The 22,359-nt window shown below is 50.4% G+C and overlaps 8 protein-coding genes across 8 annotated transcripts; 4 read left to right on the top strand and 4 right to left on the bottom strand.

The window, feature by feature from the left end:
- Window positions 1–224: 224 nt before the first annotated feature.
- N7519_006521 (MDR family MFS transporter) lies at window positions 225–1,997 on the top strand (the record flags this gene model as incomplete). The annotated part of the gene is made up of 2 exons (XM_057293297.1): window positions 225–481; window positions 551–1,997. The coding sequence occupies 2 exons, from the start codon at window positions 225–227 to the stop codon at window positions 1,995–1,997; spliced, it is 1,704 nt and encodes a 567-aa protein (XP_057148108.1).
- A 356-nt stretch (window positions 1,998–2,353) lies between these two features.
- N7519_006520 (isoleucine--tRNA ligase ISM1) lies at window positions 2,354–5,341 on the top strand (the record flags this gene model as incomplete). Its single annotated transcript, XM_057293296.1, has 1 exon — window positions 2,354–5,341. The coding sequence occupies one exon, from the start codon at window positions 2,354–2,356 to the stop codon at window positions 5,339–5,341; it is 2,988 nt and encodes a 995-aa protein (XP_057148107.1).
- A 396-nt stretch (window positions 5,342–5,737) lies between these two features.
- N7519_006519 (opsin family protein) lies at window positions 5,738–6,862 on the top strand (the record flags this gene model as incomplete). The annotated part of the gene is made up of 5 exons (XM_057293295.1): window positions 5,738–5,871; window positions 5,931–5,997; window positions 6,052–6,539; window positions 6,598–6,732; window positions 6,781–6,862. The coding sequence occupies 5 exons, from the start codon at window positions 5,738–5,740 to the stop codon at window positions 6,860–6,862; spliced, it is 906 nt and encodes a 301-aa protein (XP_057148106.1).
- Window positions 6,863–7,241: 379 nt separating this feature from the next.
- On the bottom strand, window positions 7,242–9,723 carry N7519_006518 (uncharacterized protein; the record flags this gene model as incomplete). The annotated part of the gene is made up of 4 exons (XM_057293294.1): window positions 7,242–7,632; window positions 7,704–8,987; window positions 9,081–9,495; window positions 9,606–9,723. The coding sequence occupies 4 exons, from the start codon at window positions 9,721–9,723 to the stop codon at window positions 7,242–7,244; spliced, it is 2,208 nt and encodes a 735-aa protein (XP_057148105.1).
- Window positions 9,724–11,215: 1,492 nt separating this feature from the next.
- N7519_006517 (uncharacterized protein) lies at window positions 11,216–12,244 on the top strand (the record flags this gene model as incomplete). Its single annotated transcript, XM_057293293.1, has 1 exon — window positions 11,216–12,244. The coding sequence occupies one exon, from the start codon at window positions 11,216–11,218 to the stop codon at window positions 12,242–12,244; it is 1,029 nt and encodes a 342-aa protein (XP_057148104.1).
- Window positions 12,245–13,220: 976 nt separating this feature from the next.
- Window positions 13,221–16,243, bottom strand: N7519_006516 (glycoside hydrolase family 31 protein; the record flags this gene model as incomplete). Its single annotated transcript, XM_057293292.1, has 4 exons — window positions 13,221–13,879; window positions 13,936–14,069; window positions 14,125–14,260; window positions 14,314–16,243. The coding sequence occupies 4 exons, from the start codon at window positions 16,241–16,243 to the stop codon at window positions 13,221–13,223; spliced, it is 2,859 nt and encodes a 952-aa protein (XP_057148103.1).
- A 2,304-nt stretch (window positions 16,244–18,547) lies between these two features.
- On the bottom strand, window positions 18,548–18,874 carry N7519_006515 (Helicase C-terminal; the record flags this gene model as incomplete). The annotated part of the gene is made up of 1 exon (XM_057293291.1): window positions 18,548–18,874. The coding sequence occupies one exon, from the start codon at window positions 18,872–18,874 to the stop codon at window positions 18,548–18,550; it is 327 nt and encodes a 108-aa protein (XP_057148102.1).
- A 1,969-nt stretch (window positions 18,875–20,843) lies between these two features.
- N7519_006514 (40S ribosomal protein uS5) lies at window positions 20,844–22,123 on the bottom strand. The gene is made up of 3 exons (XM_057293290.1): window positions 21,777–22,123; window positions 21,370–21,627; window positions 20,844–21,282 (listed from the first exon to the last, which is right to left on the bottom strand). The coding sequence occupies exons 1-3, from the start codon at window positions 22,041–22,043 to the stop codon at window positions 21,025–21,027; spliced, it is 783 nt and encodes a 260-aa protein (XP_057148101.1). The 5' UTR covers window positions 22,044–22,123; the 3' UTR covers window positions 20,844–21,024.
- Window positions 22,124–22,359: the final 236 nt, after the last annotated feature.

Below are 22,359 nucleotides of genomic sequence, written 5' to 3'. Positions count from 1 at the left end.
TTCATAGAAATGTTTGTCACTTCACCCTCCACTCTTGTCCGGCATTCTGCATACGAGCCTCGTATGAGCTGACAGAAAGGTACCGAAATCGTCCGAGGTACACAAGCAGCCGGATGAAGTGGTGAGTAGCTCAAGCTCTATGCAGAGATACTAGTGCTAATGCTTTTGTCCCCTTCCTTCTCTTTACAGATAGCATCCCCGTGATTTGCCAACTTTTCACAACCATGGTAGTGGAATCAGAGTCCGAGCCGCGAGAGGAAAATGGGCTGCGAGGGGAGGAGGGCAGCGAGGAAGTGATTGCCAAATCTGTGCCAATGAAAAGAGGGTTCCAGTTCTGGACTATAATCTTTACACTCTGTGTGACCGGTCTCCTAGGGGCACTCGAGAATACGGTGGTTTCGACTTCAATGCCAACAATTGTGGAGGACCTGAATATTGGCGATAACTATATCTGGATCACGAATGCCTTCTTCCTCACTAGGTACTTTATCCTTTACCGTCAGCCCTAGTGAGGTGAGTTTGAAACTGACAGTTTCTTGAAATCCTCTAGTGCAGCGGTTCAGCCCCTATTTGGGCAGCTAGCGAATGTCTTCGGTCGTCGATGGTTGACGATATTTATCGTCGCTGTCTTCACCCTGGGAAGCGGCATCTGTGGTGGCGCAAATGGCGCGAACATGCTCATCATTGGACGCGCCGTTCAAGGAATTGGAAGTGGTGGTATCAATATGATCGTCGACGTGATCGTTTCGGATCTCGTTCCATTGCGTGAGCGCGGGAATTTCATCGCCATCGTGCTCACCGTGTACTCGATTGGCAGCTCGATGGGCCCGTTCGTAGGTGGAATCATTGTCCAGCGAACAACTTGGAGATGGGTCTTCTATATCAACCTACCTGTTGGCGGGTTTTCGCTTGTGCTTTTGTTCCTATTTCTGCACACTAACTATCAGCGCGATACAACATTTTCCGAAAAGGTCAAGCGTATCGACTACATCGGCAATATTCTCATCATGGGAGCTACCGCAGCGGTGCTCTGCGCATTGACATACGGGGGCTCACGCTATGCATGGAGCTCGTGGCGGATTATCGTGCCGTTGGTACTAGGACTTGTTGGGCTGGTTATATTTATGATCTTTGAACAATCCCGGTTCTGTCGGGAGCCTGTGGTGCCACCGCGCCTATTCAAAAACCGAACCTCCCTCGTGGTCTTCATCAACACATACTTGTTCACGGTTCTCCTCTACTGGGTGCTGTTCTTCATCCCGGTTTACTTCCAGGCCATCTTGGGGTCTTCGCCAGCCCGAGCGGGTGTTCAAATGCTGCCTATTACACTCGTTGCGATCCCTGGCGCTGTGATTGCAGTTATCATCCTCTCAAAGTTTGGAAAGTACAAAGCCCTTCACATGGTAGGGTTTGTCATCCTCACATTGGGTATGGGCCTGTTTGCCTACCTCGACCGCTACTCCTCCGCTGCGGAGTGGATCATTTTCCAAATCATTGCCGCGCTTGGATCTGGTATGGTCCTGAACACCTTGCTCCCGGCCTTCCAAGCCCCGCTTGCAGAATCGGATCAGGCGGCAGCCACGGCAAGCTGGGCATTCATGCGGAGCTTCGGCAATATATGGGGGGTGGCTATTCCCGCTAGCATCTTCAACAATCAGTTCAACAAGTATGCCTGTCGCATTTCAGATGCTAGCGTGCGACAACTACTCTCGAATGGCCACGCCTACCAGCACGCGTCCGATACGTTTATTGACAGCCTGGATGATCCTGTGAAGAGCGAGGTTATCGGGGTATTTTCTGACTCCCTTAAACTTGTCTGGTTGGTATCGATTGCTTTCTGTGGTCTTGCTTGTATATTGGTGTTCTTTGAAAAAGAGGTACCTTTGCGTAAGGAGCTTGATACAGATTATGGAATGGTGGAAAAGGACGAGGCAAAGAAGGGGGATATTCCGGACGCTGAAAAAGCAGGCGCAGACACATCAGACGCATCGACATAAGGGTAATGGCAGGCTCAAAGACAAGGGTTCTGTCATTCCACACCGACTGTTTGCATTGTTTGCACTATTCGCATGTATCGGAGGAGACAAAGGCTCTCCTCTTGTCCAATCCTCTCTTCTTCTTCCCATTCCCCTTTCTTTACTTAGTATATTTACATATGTAATGAAGTGCACTCTTTTCTTTAGCGCATTTGCACGGGAGGAATGATGGATTAATGAAATAGCACTAGTGTTATTAGCATATTAAAAATATCAGCGGAGTCTAAACCCTTTCTGGAAAGCCATGTTTTGTAAAATGCCAAGACTCTTCTCTTCCTGACCTTCCACCTTATCACTTTCTAGGGATATGCTGGACAATGCCGGAACTGGCGCGGTCAATCCCCCGCTCATGGACCTCGACATTGAAACTTCCTAAATCCTCATTCCCTCCCCGCGTATCACCTGTCGATCGGACGAAATACCTAAAACGATGCACCGATGATCTTTATGCCTGGCAACGCTGCGAAAGGCCCGCCGACCAACCATTCGTCCTGCACGATGGTCCACCATATGCGAACGGCGACCTCCATGTCGGACATGCGCTTAACAAGATCTTGAAGGATATCATCTGTCGCGTACAATTGGCTCGCGGGAAGAGGGTGCGGTACGTACCAGGCTGGGACTGCCATGGACTGCCGATCGAGCTCAAAGCCCTCCAAGGCCTGCGTGACGCGGACATCTCAAGCGAATCGGTCAGTCCCGCCGTTATTCGCGCATCCGCAAGAAAATTGGCAAGACAAACTGTGAAGGAGCAGATGAAAGGATTCCGTGGATTCGCAGTCATGGCCGACTGGGAGAACCACTGGAAGACCATGGACAAACAATTCGAGATGCGACAATTGAGTATCTTCCGTGAAATGGTGGACCGAGGCCTCATCTACCGAAAGTTCAAGCCGGTGTACTGGTCGCCTTCATCGGGTACCGCTCTTGCGGAAGCAGAATTGGAATACAAGGAGGATCATATCTCGACCGCCGCCCTCGTCAAGTTCCCTCTTGTCGATATCCCCAAGTATCTCATGGAAAACCCTCTTCTCCGTGGAAAGGACCTGAGTGCAGTGATTTGGACCACTACACCCTGGACGCTGCCTGCCAATGCTGCTATTGCAGTCAGCGAGTCTTTGGAATACACTATTGTCTTATCGGAAAAACATGGTCATCTTCTTATCGCCCAATCGCGGTTCGAGTACCTCCAGAATATGCTGAAAGAAGATCTCTCTGTCATTGTGCCGTCTATCCTGGGGTCCGAGCTGGCGGAGAAAACTACATATCGACCTCTATTCAAACGACCGGAAGCTCAGCCGCAGCCCATATTCGCCGCGGACTTTGTTACTGCTGATTCTGGCTCTGGTATGGTTCACTGCGCGCCTGGTCACGGAATGGACGATTACGAAGCATGTCTTGCCCGTGGCATTCCTGTGTTCGCTCCCGTCAACGATGAGGGCAAATTTACAGATAAAGCTATGCCCCTCGATCCTACGCGTTTAACCGGAAAGCCTGTCTTGGGAGAAGGTAACACTGCAGTGTTGGAATGGGTGGAATCGTGTGATCAGTTGCTTGCCCAACACAAGTACGAGCACAAATACCCTTACGACTGGCGTTCCAAGCTTCCGGTCATTGTTCGGGCAACCGAACAGTGGTTTGCCGACGTGGCCGATATCCGCAGCAGTGCTCTTCGAGCGTTGGAAGATGTCCGGTTCGTTCCCGAGACTGGAAAGCAACGGCTCGAGAACTTTGTCAAAAACCGGAGTGAATGGTGTATCTCGCGACAGCGCGCGTGGGGTGTTCCAATTCCTGCAATCTATCACCGGACCACTGGAGAGGCTGTCTTGACCAAGGATAGTGTTTCACATATCATGGCCACAATTGAAGAGCGGGGGGTCGATGCTTGGTGGACCGACAGTGCGGATGATGCTGCATGGATTCCTCCGTTCTTGAGGAACGAACCTGGAGCGGGGTATCGACGTGGAACGGACACAATGGACGTTTGGTTTGACAGTGGTACCAGCTGGGCCGAGATCGATGTTCCCATGGAGGGACGGAGTCATCCAGCCGACGTGTATCTTGAAGGTACCGATCAGCACCGTGGTTGGTTCCAGTCCGGTCTTCTCACGTATATCTCACACCAGCTCGGGTCGGGTCAATCCACCCCTCGTGCGCCATTCAAGAATCTTATCACCCACGGTTTCACCCTGGATGAATATGGACGGAAAATGAGCAAGTCCATTGGCAATGTGATCCACCCACAGACGATCATGGATGGAACTCTGCTGCCTCCTCTCAAACCCCGCAAAGGCAAAGGAAAGAAGCGACCTGAGAACCCGGAACCTGTGTACGACGCTCTTGGCCCAGATGCACTTCGCATGTGGGCGGCGAGCAGCGACTACACGCGCGACGTGGTGATTGGAAAACAGGTGCTCCAGACCGTCAACACCAGTCTGCACAAGTTCCGTGTCACCTTCAAGTTGCTGCTGGGTGCCCTTGCCGATTTCCATCCGGAAAACGTTGTCCCATACGGGCAGCTGCAGCTGGTCGATCGCATTGCACTCAAGCACCTTTCGGACATGGTACTCACATCGCAGAAGGCATGTGACAACTTCGAGTTCTACAAGGGCGTGAGTACGATGAACCGGTGGGCCAACCTTGAGTTTTCTGCATTCTACATGGAAGCGATCAAGGACCGACTTTACACCCTTGGTGAGGACAGTACTAGTCGGCGGGCTGCACAAACGACCTTATTCTACATCTACAACCATCTTCAAGAGGCGCTGGCTCCTATCACACCAGTGCTTGTGGAAGAGACATGGGAATATACTCCCGGGTCTATCCGCACCCAATCTCGGCATCCCCTGCAGCGTGTTATTTCTGCCCCGGCTCCGGAGTGGCAGGATTCAGCCCTGGATACCAGCTACCAGGAGCTGACTGTGGTCCACTCCGCCATCAAGAACTTGCAGGAGCAGGCCCGTAGTAAAAAGCAGCTTGGCTCCTCCTTGCAATCCTTTGTACACATTGTGCTCCCTAGCACTGGATTATTCCAGCAGTATTTGTCAGAGCTCCCTGATCTCTTTGTGGTGTCATCCATCACCCTCTCATCCCATGGTGAAGCTCTCCCGACCGAGATCAAGGATGCTGAATGGCAATATGAGGAGACATTTGAGCTGGGTGGCCAACCAGGCAAAGTGCATGTGTACGCGCCACAGGCCTCCAAGTGCCCACGGTGCTGGCGGTACGCCATTCCGGAACCGGTGGCGATCGAAAATACGATCTGCGACCGGTGTGAGACAGTGATGCATGAGGCAAACGCCTAGAGCGCTGTACAAGTCTGTATACTTATTTTTATGTATTATATCGATCATCTCCAGAGCAGTGATTGGACATAGCAGCCAATTTAACAACTGCAGTACAACCAATAATGTACAACATATCAAACAAATTAAATACCAAGCTGAAAAGGAATAATCCTGTAATACAATTAATCCAATAAATCTACTAATTTACTAAATCTACATGTATTAACTCCCATGTACATGTATGTAGTGGTATAGTTGGCTATGACGACAGTACCCAGTCAATGACGGTCGTCCCCGATCATCCCCAAAATCCTGCTTTGATGCATTGCATCGTCATACCATTCATATATTGCTTTTTCTCTTTTGCTCTTTTGCTGTTTTGCTCTTCTTCTTCTACAACAACTTCAATTCATCATGATTGATCCTTTTGATAAGTTTACTACTCCAACGGCGCCCGCCACCACATCCTCAGTGGCGCCTATTCCCACTGTTATTCCGGGATCTGAGGTCTACCAGGAACTTCATGATGTGGGAAAACGGACTCTATGGTATGTGTATATGTGTATAATATATATTTAAAACTGCCTAATTATTCTAACTTTTATAGGGTTGTCACTGTGTTGATGGGCGTCTCCTCGCTGGTGTTCTATACTCTGGCCGCTCGAGCTCCTCTAGTGAGTTGATACATCATCTCTTCTATACTTTGCATATATCTAACATCTACCCAGCCTAAGCGGATCTTCCACATTCTAACTTCCCTGATAACCACCATCTCCTTCATAATTTATCTAGCCCTGTCAACAGGTCAGGGCATAACAACCAAACATGCCACAATACACGAACGCCACAAGCATGTCCCAGACACCGACACAGAGTACATCCGCCAGGTCCTATGGCTGCGCTTTGTAAACTGGGCACTTACAACACCCCTTCTTTTCATCAACTTCGCTCTTCTGTCGGGCCTCCCAGGCGCAAACTTACTCATCGCGATTGTCGCCCACTTCATCATGCTTGCAACAGCTCTATTAGGCATATTTTCAGGCCACGGGCGCGTGCGCTGGGTCTGGCTAACCCTCACGTGTATCTCCTACCTGGTCGTGATCCACCATGTAGGATTCCACGCCCAGCGAGCGGCGAAGAGCAAGGATGTCCAGGCAAGACGGCTCTTCGGGTCTATCTCTGGGTCTGGGATTGCTATGCTAGCGCTATTCCCTATGTGAGTTATATCCAGAACGGCATTGCTGAGTCGGTTTGCGGATGCTAATGTTGAGTAGTTCTCTCGCGGCTGGAGCTCTTGCGCTTAGATTGAGCGTTGATACGGAAACTATCCTCTTCGCTATCCAGGATATCTTTACGCAAGGTATCCTTGGATATTGGCTTCTGTTCGCTCATGAGAACACTCCTGAAATGTGAGTTTCAATCTAACCTCTGTATGGATGTCATGCTAATTGCTGTAGTGCGCTATATATGGAGGGATTCTGGTCCCACGGTGTCGGCAATGAGGGAGCTATCCGTATCTCCGATGAAGAGGGTGCGTAAGTGACTTTTCGCTTACATTCAGATTGGAATTGAGGCGATGGGATATATCTTCTCTCTTTTCTTTCAGTTGACTATCTGATTTTCTTCATCTTTCTCTCAGTTCTCAGTTTCATTTGAGGTTTGGTTTGATGTGAGATATGAGGGGAGCATGGTGATATTGAGACTTTGACTTGGCCCAACTATTTTACATTTTATTTATTCCGTACTCTACATAAGAAGCAAGAATGACTTGAACAATTGGTGTTTTTCCTTTTTTTTTTTCCTAATCATACAAAACCGAATGATATTTCCCTGGCGACACGCTCACCAGAGCCCCTGGGGAAGGCTCTGATGAGCGTGCCGCCGCCGATGGACACGGACCCCGTCCGTTCACATCCCTCTAGGCCCGCAGGCCTTCCACCGCCGCGGTGAGCTCGGCAAGTGTCTCCTCGCCGAGCTCGATGGAGGTGGCCCCGGAGGGCCCGGCCTCGCCGCGGGCCACTCCGAACTGGTCCGAGTGACGAACTCGGACGTCTCGCTGGGCGCGAGACAGCCAGAAACCGCAGTCGACGCAGTCCTTCTTGAAGTGAACCCCCTCGAGGTTCCGGAACCACATCGCGAAGGCATCCCCGTCCACGGCGAAGCCGGTCAAGGTGAGATGCTTGACCGGCAGGTAGGGGGGAACGGGGAACCCGGTGCTGCGGGCAAGCACCTTTGCCTTCTCGATGCAGTACTTGTCGAGGTACTCGCCGTACCCGATCTTGGTGCTGATCTCTCCGTCGCCTTGGCCACTACAGGTGAGTCAGGTTAGCATATGTCACATCTCTTTTTTTCAGATTACTCTCAGTTCGGTGCAACTTACTAGTAAACGGGCGGGGCCCATGACTTAACGTTCATCACCCATCCGTTCGTGATGGGTTTCCAGCCACTTGGTCCCACAGGATTCTCAATGTCAAGACCCACGGCCATTTCCAGCTCGAGAGTGACGAGCCGGGGGTTCAACCACACCACCTGCCAGATCACAGGCTGGTAGGACTTCATCATGCCAACCAGCTTTAGCACGCGCAGGTTGCGGAACTGGGTCAAGGGCCGCATCTGTTCCAGGGTAAGAAGGGTGATTTGGATCTCATCCTCTAGCTCCGCGGCATCTTCCTCGCTGACCGCACTGGGACCATCCAGGTCCCAGTCGTGGACAGCGGCCTTGCCTTTCGCGTTCTTGGTGTCGGTGCCCAAACTTATGGTGACAGAGCCCTCGCTGTCGAGATCCATCATGAATCCGTCAGTCGCAGGGTTGTCGTTGGATGTCTCATTCTCGGTAGCACACTTGGTGTTGATGCCAGCCTGCTCAATGGTGGCTTGCTCGGCAGCAGATTTCTTCGAGATGGTTTTATCGGTACCAACAGACTTGGTAGTATCATCATTCTTGGCGGTGGTCTTGTCAGTCGCCAGATGGCCGCCGATGGTCAGCTCCTTGGTAGCACTCTCCATGTTAACGTCGGTCTTAGTAGTGCCCTTGTCGGTGGGCAGGTTGTCGGTGGCAGAACCCTTGATATCAAGCTCAGCCATGGTGGCTTCAACAGACTTGGTAATACCATCATTCTTAGCGGTGGCCTTCGCAGTCGCCAGATGGCCGCTGATGGTCAGCTCCTTGGTGGCACTCTCCATGTTAACGTCAGTCTCAGCAGTGCCCTTGTCGGTGGGCAGATTGTAGGTGGCAGAACCCTCGATGTCAAGTTCAGCCGTGGTGGCTTTGTTGGTAGCAGAGCTCTCAATGTCGAAGTCAGTCATGGTGGCCTTGTCGACCATGGCAATTTTGTTTTTGACGGAGGACTTGAGGTTGCAGCCAGTCATCATAGCTTTGTCGACCATGACCCCTTCAGTCACGGCACTTTTCTCGATATTCTGGTCATCATTGGGATCAACAAGGCTCTCGGGGGAGACCTTGCGAACATCGAAAAACATGTTCAGTTCCAGGACCGACTTGGTGCGGGGGATATCATCCCAATTGCCGCCATTATTGAGGTGGACCAATAAGCTGATCCGAGAACTACGATCTGGGTGAGGAGTGGGCACAGTTTCAGGGCGACGTTCACTTTCCTGCTCAAGCCACTCTTGGAAACTGATAACGCTGAGCTGGTTAGGAGCTCTGGGAAAGGGGCGAGAGTCCTCCGAGGTGTCGGGGGAGCAATGTCAAAGTTGGGAGCAGAAGGTCCTTTGTAGAGAGAGCGAAAGGCAGGACGGGGAGGTGGGGGGGATGGGAGGAAGAGGGGAATCGGGGGGAAGGAAAGTGGACGGAGACAGGATTGAAGGACGGGTGGGCTTTTGGACCTCAACAATCCCTTCAGTTGATGCAAGGATAGCGCCTCGGCGCTTGAGACTGAGAGATTTGAATGATGGCAGCTTTGGAAGGCGTAGACTGCTTTTCTTTGAGCTCTTCTCACTCTTCCCGGGACTCTTTCCGGGAGAGTTCGTGGTCTCAGTCCCTGTGGGGGAGGGTTGAGCGGTATTCCGGAGTCGCAGATTATTCAAAGAAGCAAGCCGAGACAGTTGAAAGCGGCTTTTCTTCTTGTTTGGACTCTGTTCAGGAGAGCTTGTGACTGCAGTCTGAACAGGTTCCCTAGAAGGCGACTGAGTGTGGCTCGGGGCAGTTAGGGCTAGGTGATAAGAGCATTAGCACGAAGTATACAACGGGCACGCCTGCTGACAGGGCTTTAGGGCACTCAATAGAGCAATTATCAATAATGCAGCATAGTAAAGAACATACCTTGTGTCTCATTTCTCGCAAGCTCATCAGCGTGTCTCGTCGCATCTTGCCAGAACTGGGCCCCCAGGAGGCTGGTGTCCCAGTGTTCGCGCATTTGACGCTCGTTCACGTTATCCATGTTGATTTCAGATCGGAAGCAATAGAAAATAGATGAAAGTAAGTATCGGAAGGATGGGGAGGGATGGAGGATGAGAGAGACGAGAAGCAAGAAGAAGAGGATCAGGTACAACGAAGAGGAACACTTCAAGCGTGTGTTCGTCGCCTTAATGATATCTCAGGTAGGTACTATCCACGCAAGTAAAAGATCCGCCGAGACCAACGTCGAGGGTTCCGGTTCAATCTGCGCGCTGGCTCTTACAATTTCTTTTCCCGGCGCCGTAGAATTATAAGATCGTACACTAAACGGACTGGCGTGTCATGCTTTACTACCGTTTAATATCTCCAATCCCCGGGTGAAGCAGATCATGATAAACAGAAGCAATATAGCCCTCAGCTTTACTGGTCCTGTCTTTCGATGCCAGCCCCTCACCAAGGCAGACGGGAATATCATCAATTGCGCCTTCGATAGGAGAATACCATGATCCCCAAGTCTAATACATACTTGATTTAAACCCCAATAGTGCAAATTGTGTGATGGTCTTGTCTATGGATTTCAAAGGGGCAAGAGGGTGTTGAAGATCGGCCTTGGTCTTATAGTTCCATAATGCGGACTCGAAGCCGAGTGCTTTGCGAGACATACAGACACCTTTATAGTTGTCAGATATGACATTGAATGCTTATAAACTGAATGCATTGCTATACTAGTATGGTAGCTAGCCATTGTAGCTATACGAGAAATTGCTTTTGTGTTTCTCTACCCTAAGATGAAGTTTGATATAAAAAGTACCTATTTATGCCACAATGTTCACTACCTAGGTATAAATAGTAAATACGGCATTTCTCTGTTGAAGTCCCAGTTAAGTCTCAGTGCTCAGTAAACAACAAATTAAGCTTATTCTGTATGGGAACGAGGTTCATAAATATAGGCTCATGTCCCGGTAACTGAGAGATTAGCAGATTTACAATTCACTGCCTTAGAGTATCAACTTTGCAAGAGATCCTAGTCCAGAACATACACACAGTATAGTTCCATCCCTACCAACATTCTGGATAGACGTTTTCAGAATCAGACCCCCTTAGATCACAGTGTGTTCTCTCGATCTTTTTGCTTAACTGTATTACCCGCTTTCTATCAGTCGGATCTTTCACATCACCTCGTCAATACTACGGGAAAAGAAAAATCAAGTAGTATATCTTATTACGCGGAGATGAAATAGCCGTAGACTAAATTCCGACGGAATTGGGGTCAGTTTAGATGAAACCCTTCGTCCAAGAGCTGTGCGGTGGGCCTGTCTCTGGGTTCGAGTTTCATCCTTAATGCATTCATTGCCTCCATTGCCCCCATTGCCTTGTTGAAACTGGTCGGTTCAGAATCGTGAACAACATGTGATCCAAGAATAACTTGCCCCCTTTCCTCCCTTTCCCCCGTTTCCAATCGTTTACCTTGAGAGGTTCTCCTTTCTCTGTTTTTCTTTGACGAAAGGAGAGCACGTTTACTTCAGTCAATCGCCATGCCGGGAAAGGACCTCCTCTCATACAGGCTGGAATTCAAATCGTACCGAGACTGGAACGGTGAACGTCCATCACAGGTCTTGATACTCCACAACAATGGCTCTTCATGGTGGATTAAATTTGCCTTGTATGGCTCAGTTCCACAAGCAGTACCGCTGGGCTATCTCCAGCATCGGTCCATCTTTCAAAAATTCGTTGAAGCGATTGATTTCGGTCAATTCCAACTGTTGGACGATACTGTGACCAATATTACTTTAAGCTTGACCGAGCAAAGCCACAACTCGATCACAATACGGGATGGGTACCAAGACCTAGCGAACTCCTATATTGCCGTTGCCCATCAAATGTGCTACGAGATCGCAGAAGATCCGCAGAGAGTCGTATATCCGACTCTAGAGCGAGAACGTTGTCTACCAACGTTTGAGGCACATTGTTTGCAGAATATCGAGGTTATTCCTCCGACAGTCTCCACGGCTTTGTTCAAGCAACAGAAGTTTGTTTACAAAAAAATTGACCGCCCTATCTATGAGCCAGGAGACACGGAACATATTCTAAACGAAATCGAAGTTCTTACACAACTCCGCGGTCTTCCGAACATAGCGCAACTAGTTGGCCTAGTTGTATCGGAGAACCCGTATAAGACTTGTCCGTCAACCGATATGGCAACAGTGATCACAGGGTTCCTTCTTGAGTACTATCCCGGAGGCTCGCTTGAGCAAATTTTGAAGGACGGGTTTCAATTTGATGCTTTGCCAATACAATGGGCCTTGCAGATTGGGACAGCAATAGAATCATTGCACAAGAGAGGGCGAACTCATCTTGACATCAAGCCGTCGAATATTGTTTTGGATGTCAATAAAGACGCCGTCCTCATCGATGTTAGCGGAACCGGTGGTTTCATGTGGGAATGGCTTTCACCAGAGATGCAGAATATTCTACAAAACAGTGAAATAACTCCCTCCAACACGCCATTTGAGGCACGGGTTGCCACGGATTGTAGATTTAACACACTCGCTATTATTATTTAAGCGGGTTGTTATTCATGCTTGTCGGACTTCTCTCAAATACCCAAATTAACTGGGTCACATCTTCCTCTGTTCGCTAACTCTGCTAATGATCGCAAAACCTCCGAAACCATCCCTCTACCATTGTATAGCACGCAGCAATATCTTCAAGCCACGTTCCACCGTCTCCAGTTCGGCAAGTTTGATGTCGGTATGACTTCCTGTTAGATCCAACCCTGCATATTCCCTCTCAAATCTTTGCCTGCTTAGGAGCAGATCGCCCAATTTAGTGTGGCTAGCAACAAGACAGTCCTTTACTCGACCCAGACAGCCAAGAAACCTTATTACCCTCTCCCGGATGTGCTCTCTCAGGTGGACATCCTCTCATTCATGCATAACCACACCGCGCTCGCACACCTCTTTTGGCCCCTGGTGACGAAAGTGGATGAAAGCGCCAGCCCCACCTCCACGATTTTTAACATTGGCATTGGGTCTGCCACAAAGGGAAAAGCAATCATAACTGCCGCAACTGACGAAGCTGTCTGCCAAGAGGAGTTGCCTTTCGGTCTCAGAATGAGGGTGGTTTATAGAGTCATCGACACTTCAGTTGGCGGTTATGGCAATGGAGTTTCTGAATCCTCGGACCGTCTCATCTTACCCCAGTCGCGCCTGTGCTTGGAAGAAGAACGGTCTGTGACCACTCCTGAGACCCCTTTCGTTACTTGTCAATCTAAAAGATGGGCCCATCCCAAACACTCTAAACCTAGTTCGGGCTCTGGATGAACTCGCCCGGAATGGAAAGGATGTGGATTTAACCTTGGCTGCTTTGCCAGCGCCAACCGCCGATCCAGACGACGCGTACGAGTTGGGGAAGTCTAAGGTAGATTGGTGATGCTGATTGCGGTATATTGAAGCTACTAGTCAAGAGGAATATCTAGCAGGTTACTCCCAATATAAGAACCATTATAGGTAATAAATATCCATCCCAGCAGGATCACATTCACAAAACCTTGATATGAGACCGACCCGTCAAAGGCACATCAACATGAAGCACCAGCTTCTTATTCTCGGCATCGTACTCGGCATCACGGTGTCCCTTCGGCTCGCGCTCCACGCCAAGAAGAGTGATAGCCTCAATAGTGACACCAGCATCGTACTCAAACGAGCCCGTCATGCTGAGCTTGCCATGCGCGTACTCGAAGTCAATCTCCGACACGGCGTCCTGCACAACCGACTCGCCATCGTCGAGGTACAGCGATCCCTCAGCGGAGCCATCGAGACCGGGCGCAATGACAATGTTGAAGCCCTTCTTGCGCAGCGCGGTGGTGGTGTTCGCGCTCTCGATGCGCTGTGGGTAGACAATGCCGCCCTTGTAGTGAACGGTGATGTCCGTGAAGTCGACCTCGGCGGAGACGTACTCACCGCGTCCGCGGACGGGCTTGCCGGTGCCCCATTCGTAGAAGACGTCGTCGGGGAGGTAGTAGTTGACGCTTGTGCTGTTCTCCTCTGTGACGGGGCTGACGAGGATGCCGTCGCCGTAGAAGAACTGCAGGTCGATGGGGTAGGTGTTGGGGTCGTTCGGGTAGTTGAAGAACAGAGGATTGAGGGCCGGGGTGCCGGTCTGGTTCTGTTTGTAGATGGCGGTGTACATGTAGTCGACTGAATCACTATTAGTCCTAAGGTTCGGTCTCGGAGAGACTGCGTGTTTCACTTACGGAGCTGGTATCTGATGGAGATTCCCTTGCGCGCGGCCTCAGCGACGGTCGGCCAGCGGTAGAACTCCTGGGGATTGGCGAAGATTTCGGCGTGGTTGCGGAAGAAGGTGTAGAAGGAGCCAAGAGCTGCCCATCTGTTCGATCCATATTAGCTAGAGCCGCGTATATGAAGGAAGATTCAGCCCTTACCTAGCACAAAGCGTCTCCGTTACATTACCACCGAAGCCGCAAACATCGGGACCCACGACGGGAACTTGGTACAACGATGCGAACTGCAGGATCTGGCTGATGGAGAGGCGGTACCAGTTCCACCCGGAAACATTATCTGCAGAGTATTTAGCATGGGACCGTTGTTAATAGTGAATGGAGCATTCATACCACCAAGCCAGTGGGACACATCCTTGCCGGAGCCAGCAAATGTGCTTCTCGTAATTACCAGAGCGCGGTCATCCGGGCGACGGGCACGCATAGCATTGTGGGAATGCGAAGACATCATAGCGCCATAAAGGTTGTGCGTATCATATTGAACGTATCCGCCACTCTGCACCAGATCGGTGTCGGCAGTGCTGTCAGCAAGCGTGGGTCCTGCACCGTTCTGGATCATGAACGGCGGTCTGATCAACTCGCGATTCGGAAGGCCCTTGCACTCGTCAGGTCCGCAACCAGAGCCAGTCTTTCTGCCGTGCTGCCAGCTGTCAGTCGAGGGAGCCCAGTGGGCTCTGGCGGAGCGCCAGTGACCAGCACCGAGGTTGCGGCGGGAACGAGATCGAAGTTGACGGGGTTCGACAACAGCAGTTGCACGCTTCTCGTTTGTGTTGCCGGAAGCAAAGTTTGGCTGGAGACTGTCCGGGAACCCAGGGATAGGAGCATCCGGTCCATCTCGGACTGGTGGCGGCGCCGGAGGATCACCATCCACCTCCGCGAAATCCTCTGGGGTGGTGTTGTTGCCGGGGTAGGGGCGGTTGTAGAAGTTTGCGGGCTCGTTCATGTCGATCCACAGCGCGTCAATGTCCGGTCCATTCGTTCCGTCGAAGAACTCCAAAAACTGCTCAGTCCAGTACTGCTGCGAGTCGGGGTGGAACCAGTCAGGGAAGTAGCTCGGTCCGGCCCAGACGACTCCCTGGTATTCGGAGCCATTCTTTCCCTTCATGAAAGTATCATATTTGAGACCTGCATCGAGCGCCGGGTTGGGCTCCTTGTAGAATACGGCGGGATCGACCATGACAATGTAATGTTGATCCCTCGAATGGATTGTGTCCACCAGGTCTTTGTACAAATTGGCCGGGAACCTTTCTGGATCAATGGTGAAGACGCGCCGACGGTCCATATAATCGATATCCGTCCAGATGGTTTCCAGAGGAATGTTGCTGGAAGAGTAGTTGGCGGTGACGGCGGCGACCTCGTAGACATCTTGGTAGCCGTATTTGCACTGGTGGAAACCAAGTCCCCAATAAGGAGTCATCAATGGAAGCTGAGCAATCTCCGCGTACTGAATGGCCACATCACGCGGGGACGGGCCAGCAATGAAGTAGAAATCAAGAACACCGCCGATGATGTTGTACTCGAGGTACTGACCACCCTTGTTGTCGATGAAGATATCCATGCCGTTGGAGTTGAGTAGGAAGACTCCGTGGGTGCCATCCTTTCTGTGGTCAAAGTAGATTGGGTGAGCGCCGTATAGGTTCTCGCCCTGAGGCGTCCCGTAGGCATCGCGGGTGTAAATCGTCCGAGTGTAGTTGGTCGTGTTCAGCATGAACGAGTCACTGTGCTCGCCCAGTCCGTACAGGTGCGGGTTCTGTGGCAGGTGTGTCTTGAGATAGACATATTGACTCTCGAACACCAGCTTGTTGCCCGTGGTATCGAAGAGCACCTCACCGGTATCAGTCCGAGATACGGTGAACGAGAAAGGGTCGGCGTTGAATTCGAACTTGAGCTTGGAATCCTTTGGGGAACACCATTGGCCGAAACCGGGGCGTGGGAAGACACTGTCTGGAACCTGGTATACGGTGTTGTTGGTGTCCAAGATCTTGACGTGGAGTCGATCGCTAGTCTGGTACTCCACCTCCAGCTTCAAGTCTGGAAGGTCAGTCCCAAAAACATTGCATGCCGGCCCTGCGAGAGAGAGTTCCGCGTAAAAGCCTGACCGAGTCTCCCACTGCTTTGTCGCCTTGTATCCTGGGCATTCGGACAGGTCCTTTTCGTAGAGGTCATTGCCGGGGCCATCGAGATCCTCGATACCAGCCTGACTCTGGGCCCAGGCACAGCCACTCAGGGCTGCAGCCGAAGTGAGCAGCTTCTTGAAATACATGCTGAGGCCTTGGATAGCGAGCAATTTCACGTACGCATACGGCCCTTATATACTTCTCCGGATTCCCTCGGTCCCCTTCCAAGATTTGCCAAGATGGACCCTGTTGTCAGTGCGGGGACTTTAGCATTCCCCAACGCCGCCATCCCCACACCGGAATACGATCTGGTATTTCAACCATCCAGCTCTAAAGTCGAAGACCTTCATTGTTTCTGTCATTCTTGAAGTCAATGTGCCATCGTTTTCATCGAGATCTTCGTAGGATTAATTTGCCCGGCATTCGCAGTATGCAGTATATACATGGGTTTCACCCGCCGATCAAAACAAAAGAGAATAAACCCCGCTCAAGCTACAAGCCGGCGATGATCGCCCGTCCCATCTGCCGAGTGGTCCGGTGTAGGTTCGTTCAAATGATGCGATCTTCCGTCCTTCGCATTTGCCGACTGCTCCGGTAAAAGCCCGAGAAATGATGCGGTCAACTCCACTGCAGAGACACACTTTCTGGTCCTCCGGCAAATGTCCGTAATTGTGGGGCCTCACGGGGTACCCCCCCACGCTTCGTTTGAATGTTTGGATGTCTTCAATAGTTTCATGATCTCAGCTCTTCATCACCGGGGGTTATAATCGTTGAGCAAGTAGCTCTTTAAGTCGTGCAAAGATAAGGTCCAGCGTTGTCGAAGGTAATCCATCAGTGAATGGTATGTGTGCTCAAAACTCTTAAAGGCACGTTCGATTACACTTGATCTCTTCAAAGTCTGGATTGTCAGTTTATCCGACTATTTCCCGATTTATAGTATCCATGTCCTTTTAAATTCTTCAGTTCTATCGGCAAAGGTGAGGGTAAAAGTGGCTAGAGGCGGCACGGAGCTCGGGTGAGGACGCCAAACCCGAAGAGGCAATGGGATGGAGACAGGGGCAGCAGAGCATACAATGGGAGTTTCGGCTTGCCGTGTGGAAGACTGTATATAACTAGGGAAAAAAGGTAATTCCAGAAACGTAGATTTACAATTAGAAAGGTAAAAGAGTCTCTTGGAGGTTTTCCAAGTCTCGGAGCACAGCACCATTCTATCCTTTAAGTGAAGTTAATCGTGCAGGAAACAGAGAGTAGGGCAACAATAGGTTAGCTACTAAGATACAAGATTATATAAGTCACTAATGTCCCCGGTTTCTTCTCCGCGAATCCCGATTTGAATGGCCCATCTCAAGATCCCCCATACATTGGTTCGGTCCCTGCATGAGACAGCAAGATCTGCCGCCAGTAGGAATTCAATTTTAGCAAGGGCAGGGGACATGTGGGACGAGACCTGATGTCCGGTCTCAGCACCGATTCGAACCCAATATGATTTCGTTGACGGTTCAACAAAAGCAAAAGCAGCCAGACAGACTCGTCGTCGGTGTCGTCGCTGTCATCTCTATCCTCTGCTCCACCATGTATAGCCATGATACGCAGAGGTTCTAGCGGAGCTAGAGAAGTTCAAATGACGGAAGGGGGTCACCGGGTCATGGGTGGTGAGTCCAAAGACGTCACCCGTGCGAATTGGCTTGCAGGTCTCGCAGGGTCATAACCTCTGATTGTCCCCAGGTGTGTGCGGGACCTCGTCGTAGTTTCCTTCTCGCGTGATCATTGAATAGTCACACCACTAGTAGAGGTCAAACCAAGTTACTTGGGTTAAATGTGCCGAACAGGCTCACCTTGGAATCGTTGTTTATCTTTAAGAAGACGAATGCATACCCATGGCCAACGTTGAACGGATAAAGGAGTTGCCAATTCGACGGCCAAAGATGACCGTCATCTCGGGTTGGTGTGTCAATTCTTCCCCGTTGCGTAATTCGATGCATTCGAAGTCACCGCAGACACCAAAGGCTCGTTGTCACCCTCATTGTACACAGTATTGTGTGTACCAATGTCAGTCCAAACCATTCCACATCTCTAAGAACATTTACAGCAGCCGAGGCCTGCTTGCGAATGAACCCTCTCTTTTGGGCAGGTGCATCCACCTTTCTTGCAACGGCTCTTCCTCCACTTTGATAGTAGCCGTGTCGGGCTAATGACGAACAGCAGATCACACCTGCTGCATGGGGGAAAGTAACAAGGAATATCCCTTAGGGCGCTTCTCGTCGAGCATCTGATATGTGATTATCTCCTTCCAGCAGCTATAAGTTTCCCACTGCAGTCCTAGGGGACTGATCAAGAAGCCGCGGAACCTCACGTTTGATTTCCTCCCGCCGTTCAAATCAAAGATTAATGATATGATTTTGCCACTTCTTGCATGGAGAAGGTACAGCTCTCACAGCGAGGAATTCATCCTAGAGCTTATTCGCTTCCGGGAGATCCTTACTCTGGCCTGAGAGCGTCAGGTTGGTCCCGTTGTCTCCACCGACAGGGCAGGCCTGGGACGGGTCCTCAGTATCAGCGATTCGGCCCCGTTCGCTATTGTTGTCTAATAGCGCGAACGCGTTGCGCTTTGACAGGTTCTTTGCCGGGGCTTGGAAGTCCCGCCATGCGGGCAATGTTGGAAATTGGATCAGAGCTTTCCGTAGCTCCCTAGGACGAGAAAGTCCTAGGTATGCTGCTAGGGTTGTCTCTTTCCGGGAAAGACTAACTTGTTGAGCCTCGTGCAGATTCTTTTGCATCGCTGATACGGTCGTAGGGGGTGATGAGGAATTTTGTTTCTATATGACATTAGCACATGGAAAGAGAGATACTTTGGGAAATCTTCTGGGTCAGGCTTGCCTGCTGTATGAATTGTTTGGTTCGATGGAAATAAGATGATGTTTCGGTTGAACCACCATCAAATTTCAAAGGCCTGAACTCTCATAGCCTTTCACTGAGTTGGATTGGTAGCCCCAATATTCGTGATGATAAGGATATGGCCATCCTCGCGATTATTGCTTGCCGCTCTCGTACCGCGATTCCGACTCAACTTCAAGAACAACGGTCACCCTGCGGTCATCCATGGATAACCACGCGGCCTCCTCGGGCCCATCCATTCTCAGGTTTTTTGCCTCGGGTGCCAGCTTGGGTCGTTGAGAACTTCTGTATAGCGGGCGTAGCATGTCCCGCTTCGTGCATTTTTATAGGTGATAATTTGGCTCGGTCTTCTTTTTTTTTCTGGGGAAGCTCGCGTTCGGAGCTTCTAGCCGTGTGAGAAATTCTTCATCCGTGGCAACCTTGCTGGGAATTCCCTCACGCAAAAGTCACTGGAGATCATGGAGGTGGTCAAGCACTCCAGAGCAGAATGGGTGGGGGGTTGCTCAGGTGCACGTTGGAATGCTGCCCTTGCAATCGAGATTTGGAAATAAGGTCAGGATGATATGACTGAACTCCTGAGGTGAAATGGAAATGAGTTGAGATGAAGGTGAAGGAAGTCGCATAAGGAGCTAAACCAATTCAGTGCCACGCTCATCTGGGGAGTATATCGAGGGGAGGGAGAGATATATAAGAGAGAACAGAGATATATATATGAGATACTATGATCTTCTCCTAATCTCTTCTTATATGTCTTTCGATACGTCTTTCGATACGTCTTTCTAAACGTCTTTCTAAACGTCTTCCGAGATGTCTTCCGGGATGTCTTTTTAGATGTAGGATTATGTCGACACTATTGGTGTGGATATTCAGCTCAAGATATGGAGACGTTCAGTAAGATATAACCGGCCCCTGTAATTCTTTTTCAAAAAATACGGACCCTCGCAAGGTCCGCCACCCATATGAAAGGGATCACCCATCTGCAATTGTACCTTTTACTAGACGGGCCATACAAAAGGTACATACATAAATGCTGATTTTTAGTACTACAAAAGTCTTTAAAAACTTATTATAACATATCGTATTTAAAGATCTACTTTATTTAAATACTATAGTCAGGTTTTAGCCTAGGTTTTAGGGATGCCTCTTAAAGTATTACAATTTGAAATTTGACCTACTATCGCGCCTAACATAAGATATTAGACTTCTAAGACGTCCCGGAAACTTGCTCTTAAAATTTAATAGAAGTACTAGGAGAGTATTAGAATATTAGTGCTACCCTTAAAATAAAAGGTTATCATATAATTTAGTCGAGGAAAACGAGCATTTCTATATGTACCTTTTGTATGGTCCGCCTAGTAAAAGGTACAATTGCATATGCGTGATCCCTTTCATATGGGTGGCGGACCCTCCGTTAGGAGGGTCTGTAATTTTTGTAAAGAATGTAAGGGCCGGTTACACGTGGACAACATACTACATATTATTAGTACATGACTTTGATGGTTCCTGTGGTCCTGTGTGAATACATCAAACACCCATATTGGACTCCCGATATATCTGGGCTAAGAGCCTGTCTACGGTGTATGTGTACGAAGGGTTCATCAGGGACAAGTATGATGGTCTCCCTTAGCCTGGTGTCAGACATGACAGCCTACCTAGGTAGATCCGGACTAGTGCTTATTCCACTTTAAGCTGCCTGGCCGACCTACCCAGAGGTGTTTGCCATAGCAATGTTGCTGGGCTGCATGTCGAAGATGCAAGCTTGAACCACAGACTGGCACATTCCAAACCCAATGTGTATCAAGTGGAAAAGCCTACTGCACTACTGCATACATCTACTGCTCAAAGAACAATCTGGCTGGCAAATGGCCGGTGGACTTCGCTATTTTGTGTCCCTCCCCGTGATAAATACATCCAGAGCGGTGCGGAGATGTCTCTCGCACACGAACCATCTTTTAATCGCCAAGCACAGAGGGAAAAGTTTTAAAAGAAACCCATTGGAATTGTCGAACAAAAATCATGCATCATCCATAACCTAGTACTTCTTGCCCTGGCGGAGGACATCACCGAACTCCTCCAGAGGGCTGCGGATGAGCTTGTTCTCGGCCCACAGGTTGGGGGTAAGGAAACCGTAGGTGTTGACGACAGCGACGAAGGTGGCCTTGAGGGTGTTCTCAAGGGTCTTGGTGGAGCCGGAAGAGGAGGTGTAAGCGTCCTGGACACCGGCGAGCTGAAGCAGACGCTTGACAGCGGGGGAAGCGACAAGGCCGGTACCGCGGGGAGCGGGAATGAGCTATAGTCAATTAGAAACCATCTTTTCAGATCACTGGTCCCCAGAAAAAGGGCCAAGATCAGATATGAACCACTGCATAAAACTTACACGGACGGAGACGGAACCACACTTTCCACTCTGCTTGACGGGCAGAGAGTGAGGCTCACCAAGGTTGGTACCCCAGTAACCGCGACGGACGGGGAGGACAGCGAGCTTGGCGATGGTGATAGCGGCACGGATGGCGGTGGCGACTTCCTTGGAGGTCTTGATTCCGAGACCGATGTGGCCCTCGGAGTCACCGATGAGGACAATGGCCTTGAAACGGGTACGCTGACCGGCACGGGTCTGCTTCTGGACGGGCTTGATCTGTAGGTTGAAATTGCCGTTAGTTCCTGGTCTGATTTCGATGTATTCGTTTTCCGCCTGAGCTTCCACTGCGCAATTGCGTGCAATTGTCGCATTCCAGTCGAGTCCCGCTCAATCCTCCAATTTCAAAAAAGTGTGTCGATCCGTACCTTCATAACCTCATCCTTGAGCTTGGGCAGGAAGAAGTCAACGATCTGGTACTCCTTGACGGGCAGAGAGTGAAGGTAGATCTGCTCCATGGAAGTGATCTTGCCGGCCTTGACGAGACGGCCGAGCTTGGTGACGGGCTGCCACTCCTTCTCCTCCTGCTTGGGGCCACGACGGCCGCGACGGCCACCACGGCCACGTCCACGCTCACCACCACGGTCGCCGCGCGAACCGAAACCACCACGTCCACGGGGAGCAGCGTCAGCCATCTTGATGTTGTTATGGGAAGCGACGGGGAGGGTTGTCGGGATTGAGTTGGTCGTCGAGATTCACTGCACTGAGCACTGTTTGCCCGAAATTTGCGCGGGTGGGCTAAGCGAGCGGGCAGCCCTAGTGGAGACCCTATGCCCTAAATTCCTGATTGGGATGATGGCACGTGCACTTAAGGTTTCCAGGGGCGGTGTCACCTGACGGGGTCCAGAAGTATATCGATTGATCGTCGTTGTTTAGAGGGGTATTGGCGCTGTGGAAGAAGGGGTTAAATTTATTTTATGGTGATGCTGAGGTCACTTGCTATAGCTGTTC

This window comes from Penicillium mononematosum (genome assembly GCF_028829835.1).
Source record: "Penicillium mononematosum strain IBT 11891 chromosome Unknown utg000003l:1.0-8172316.0:1.0-8177699.0, whole genome shotgun sequence".
Classification (NCBI taxonomy): domain Eukaryota; kingdom Fungi; phylum Ascomycota; class Eurotiomycetes; order Eurotiales; family Aspergillaceae; genus Penicillium; species Penicillium mononematosum.
This window is presented reverse-complemented; position numbering and strand designations above follow the sequence as displayed.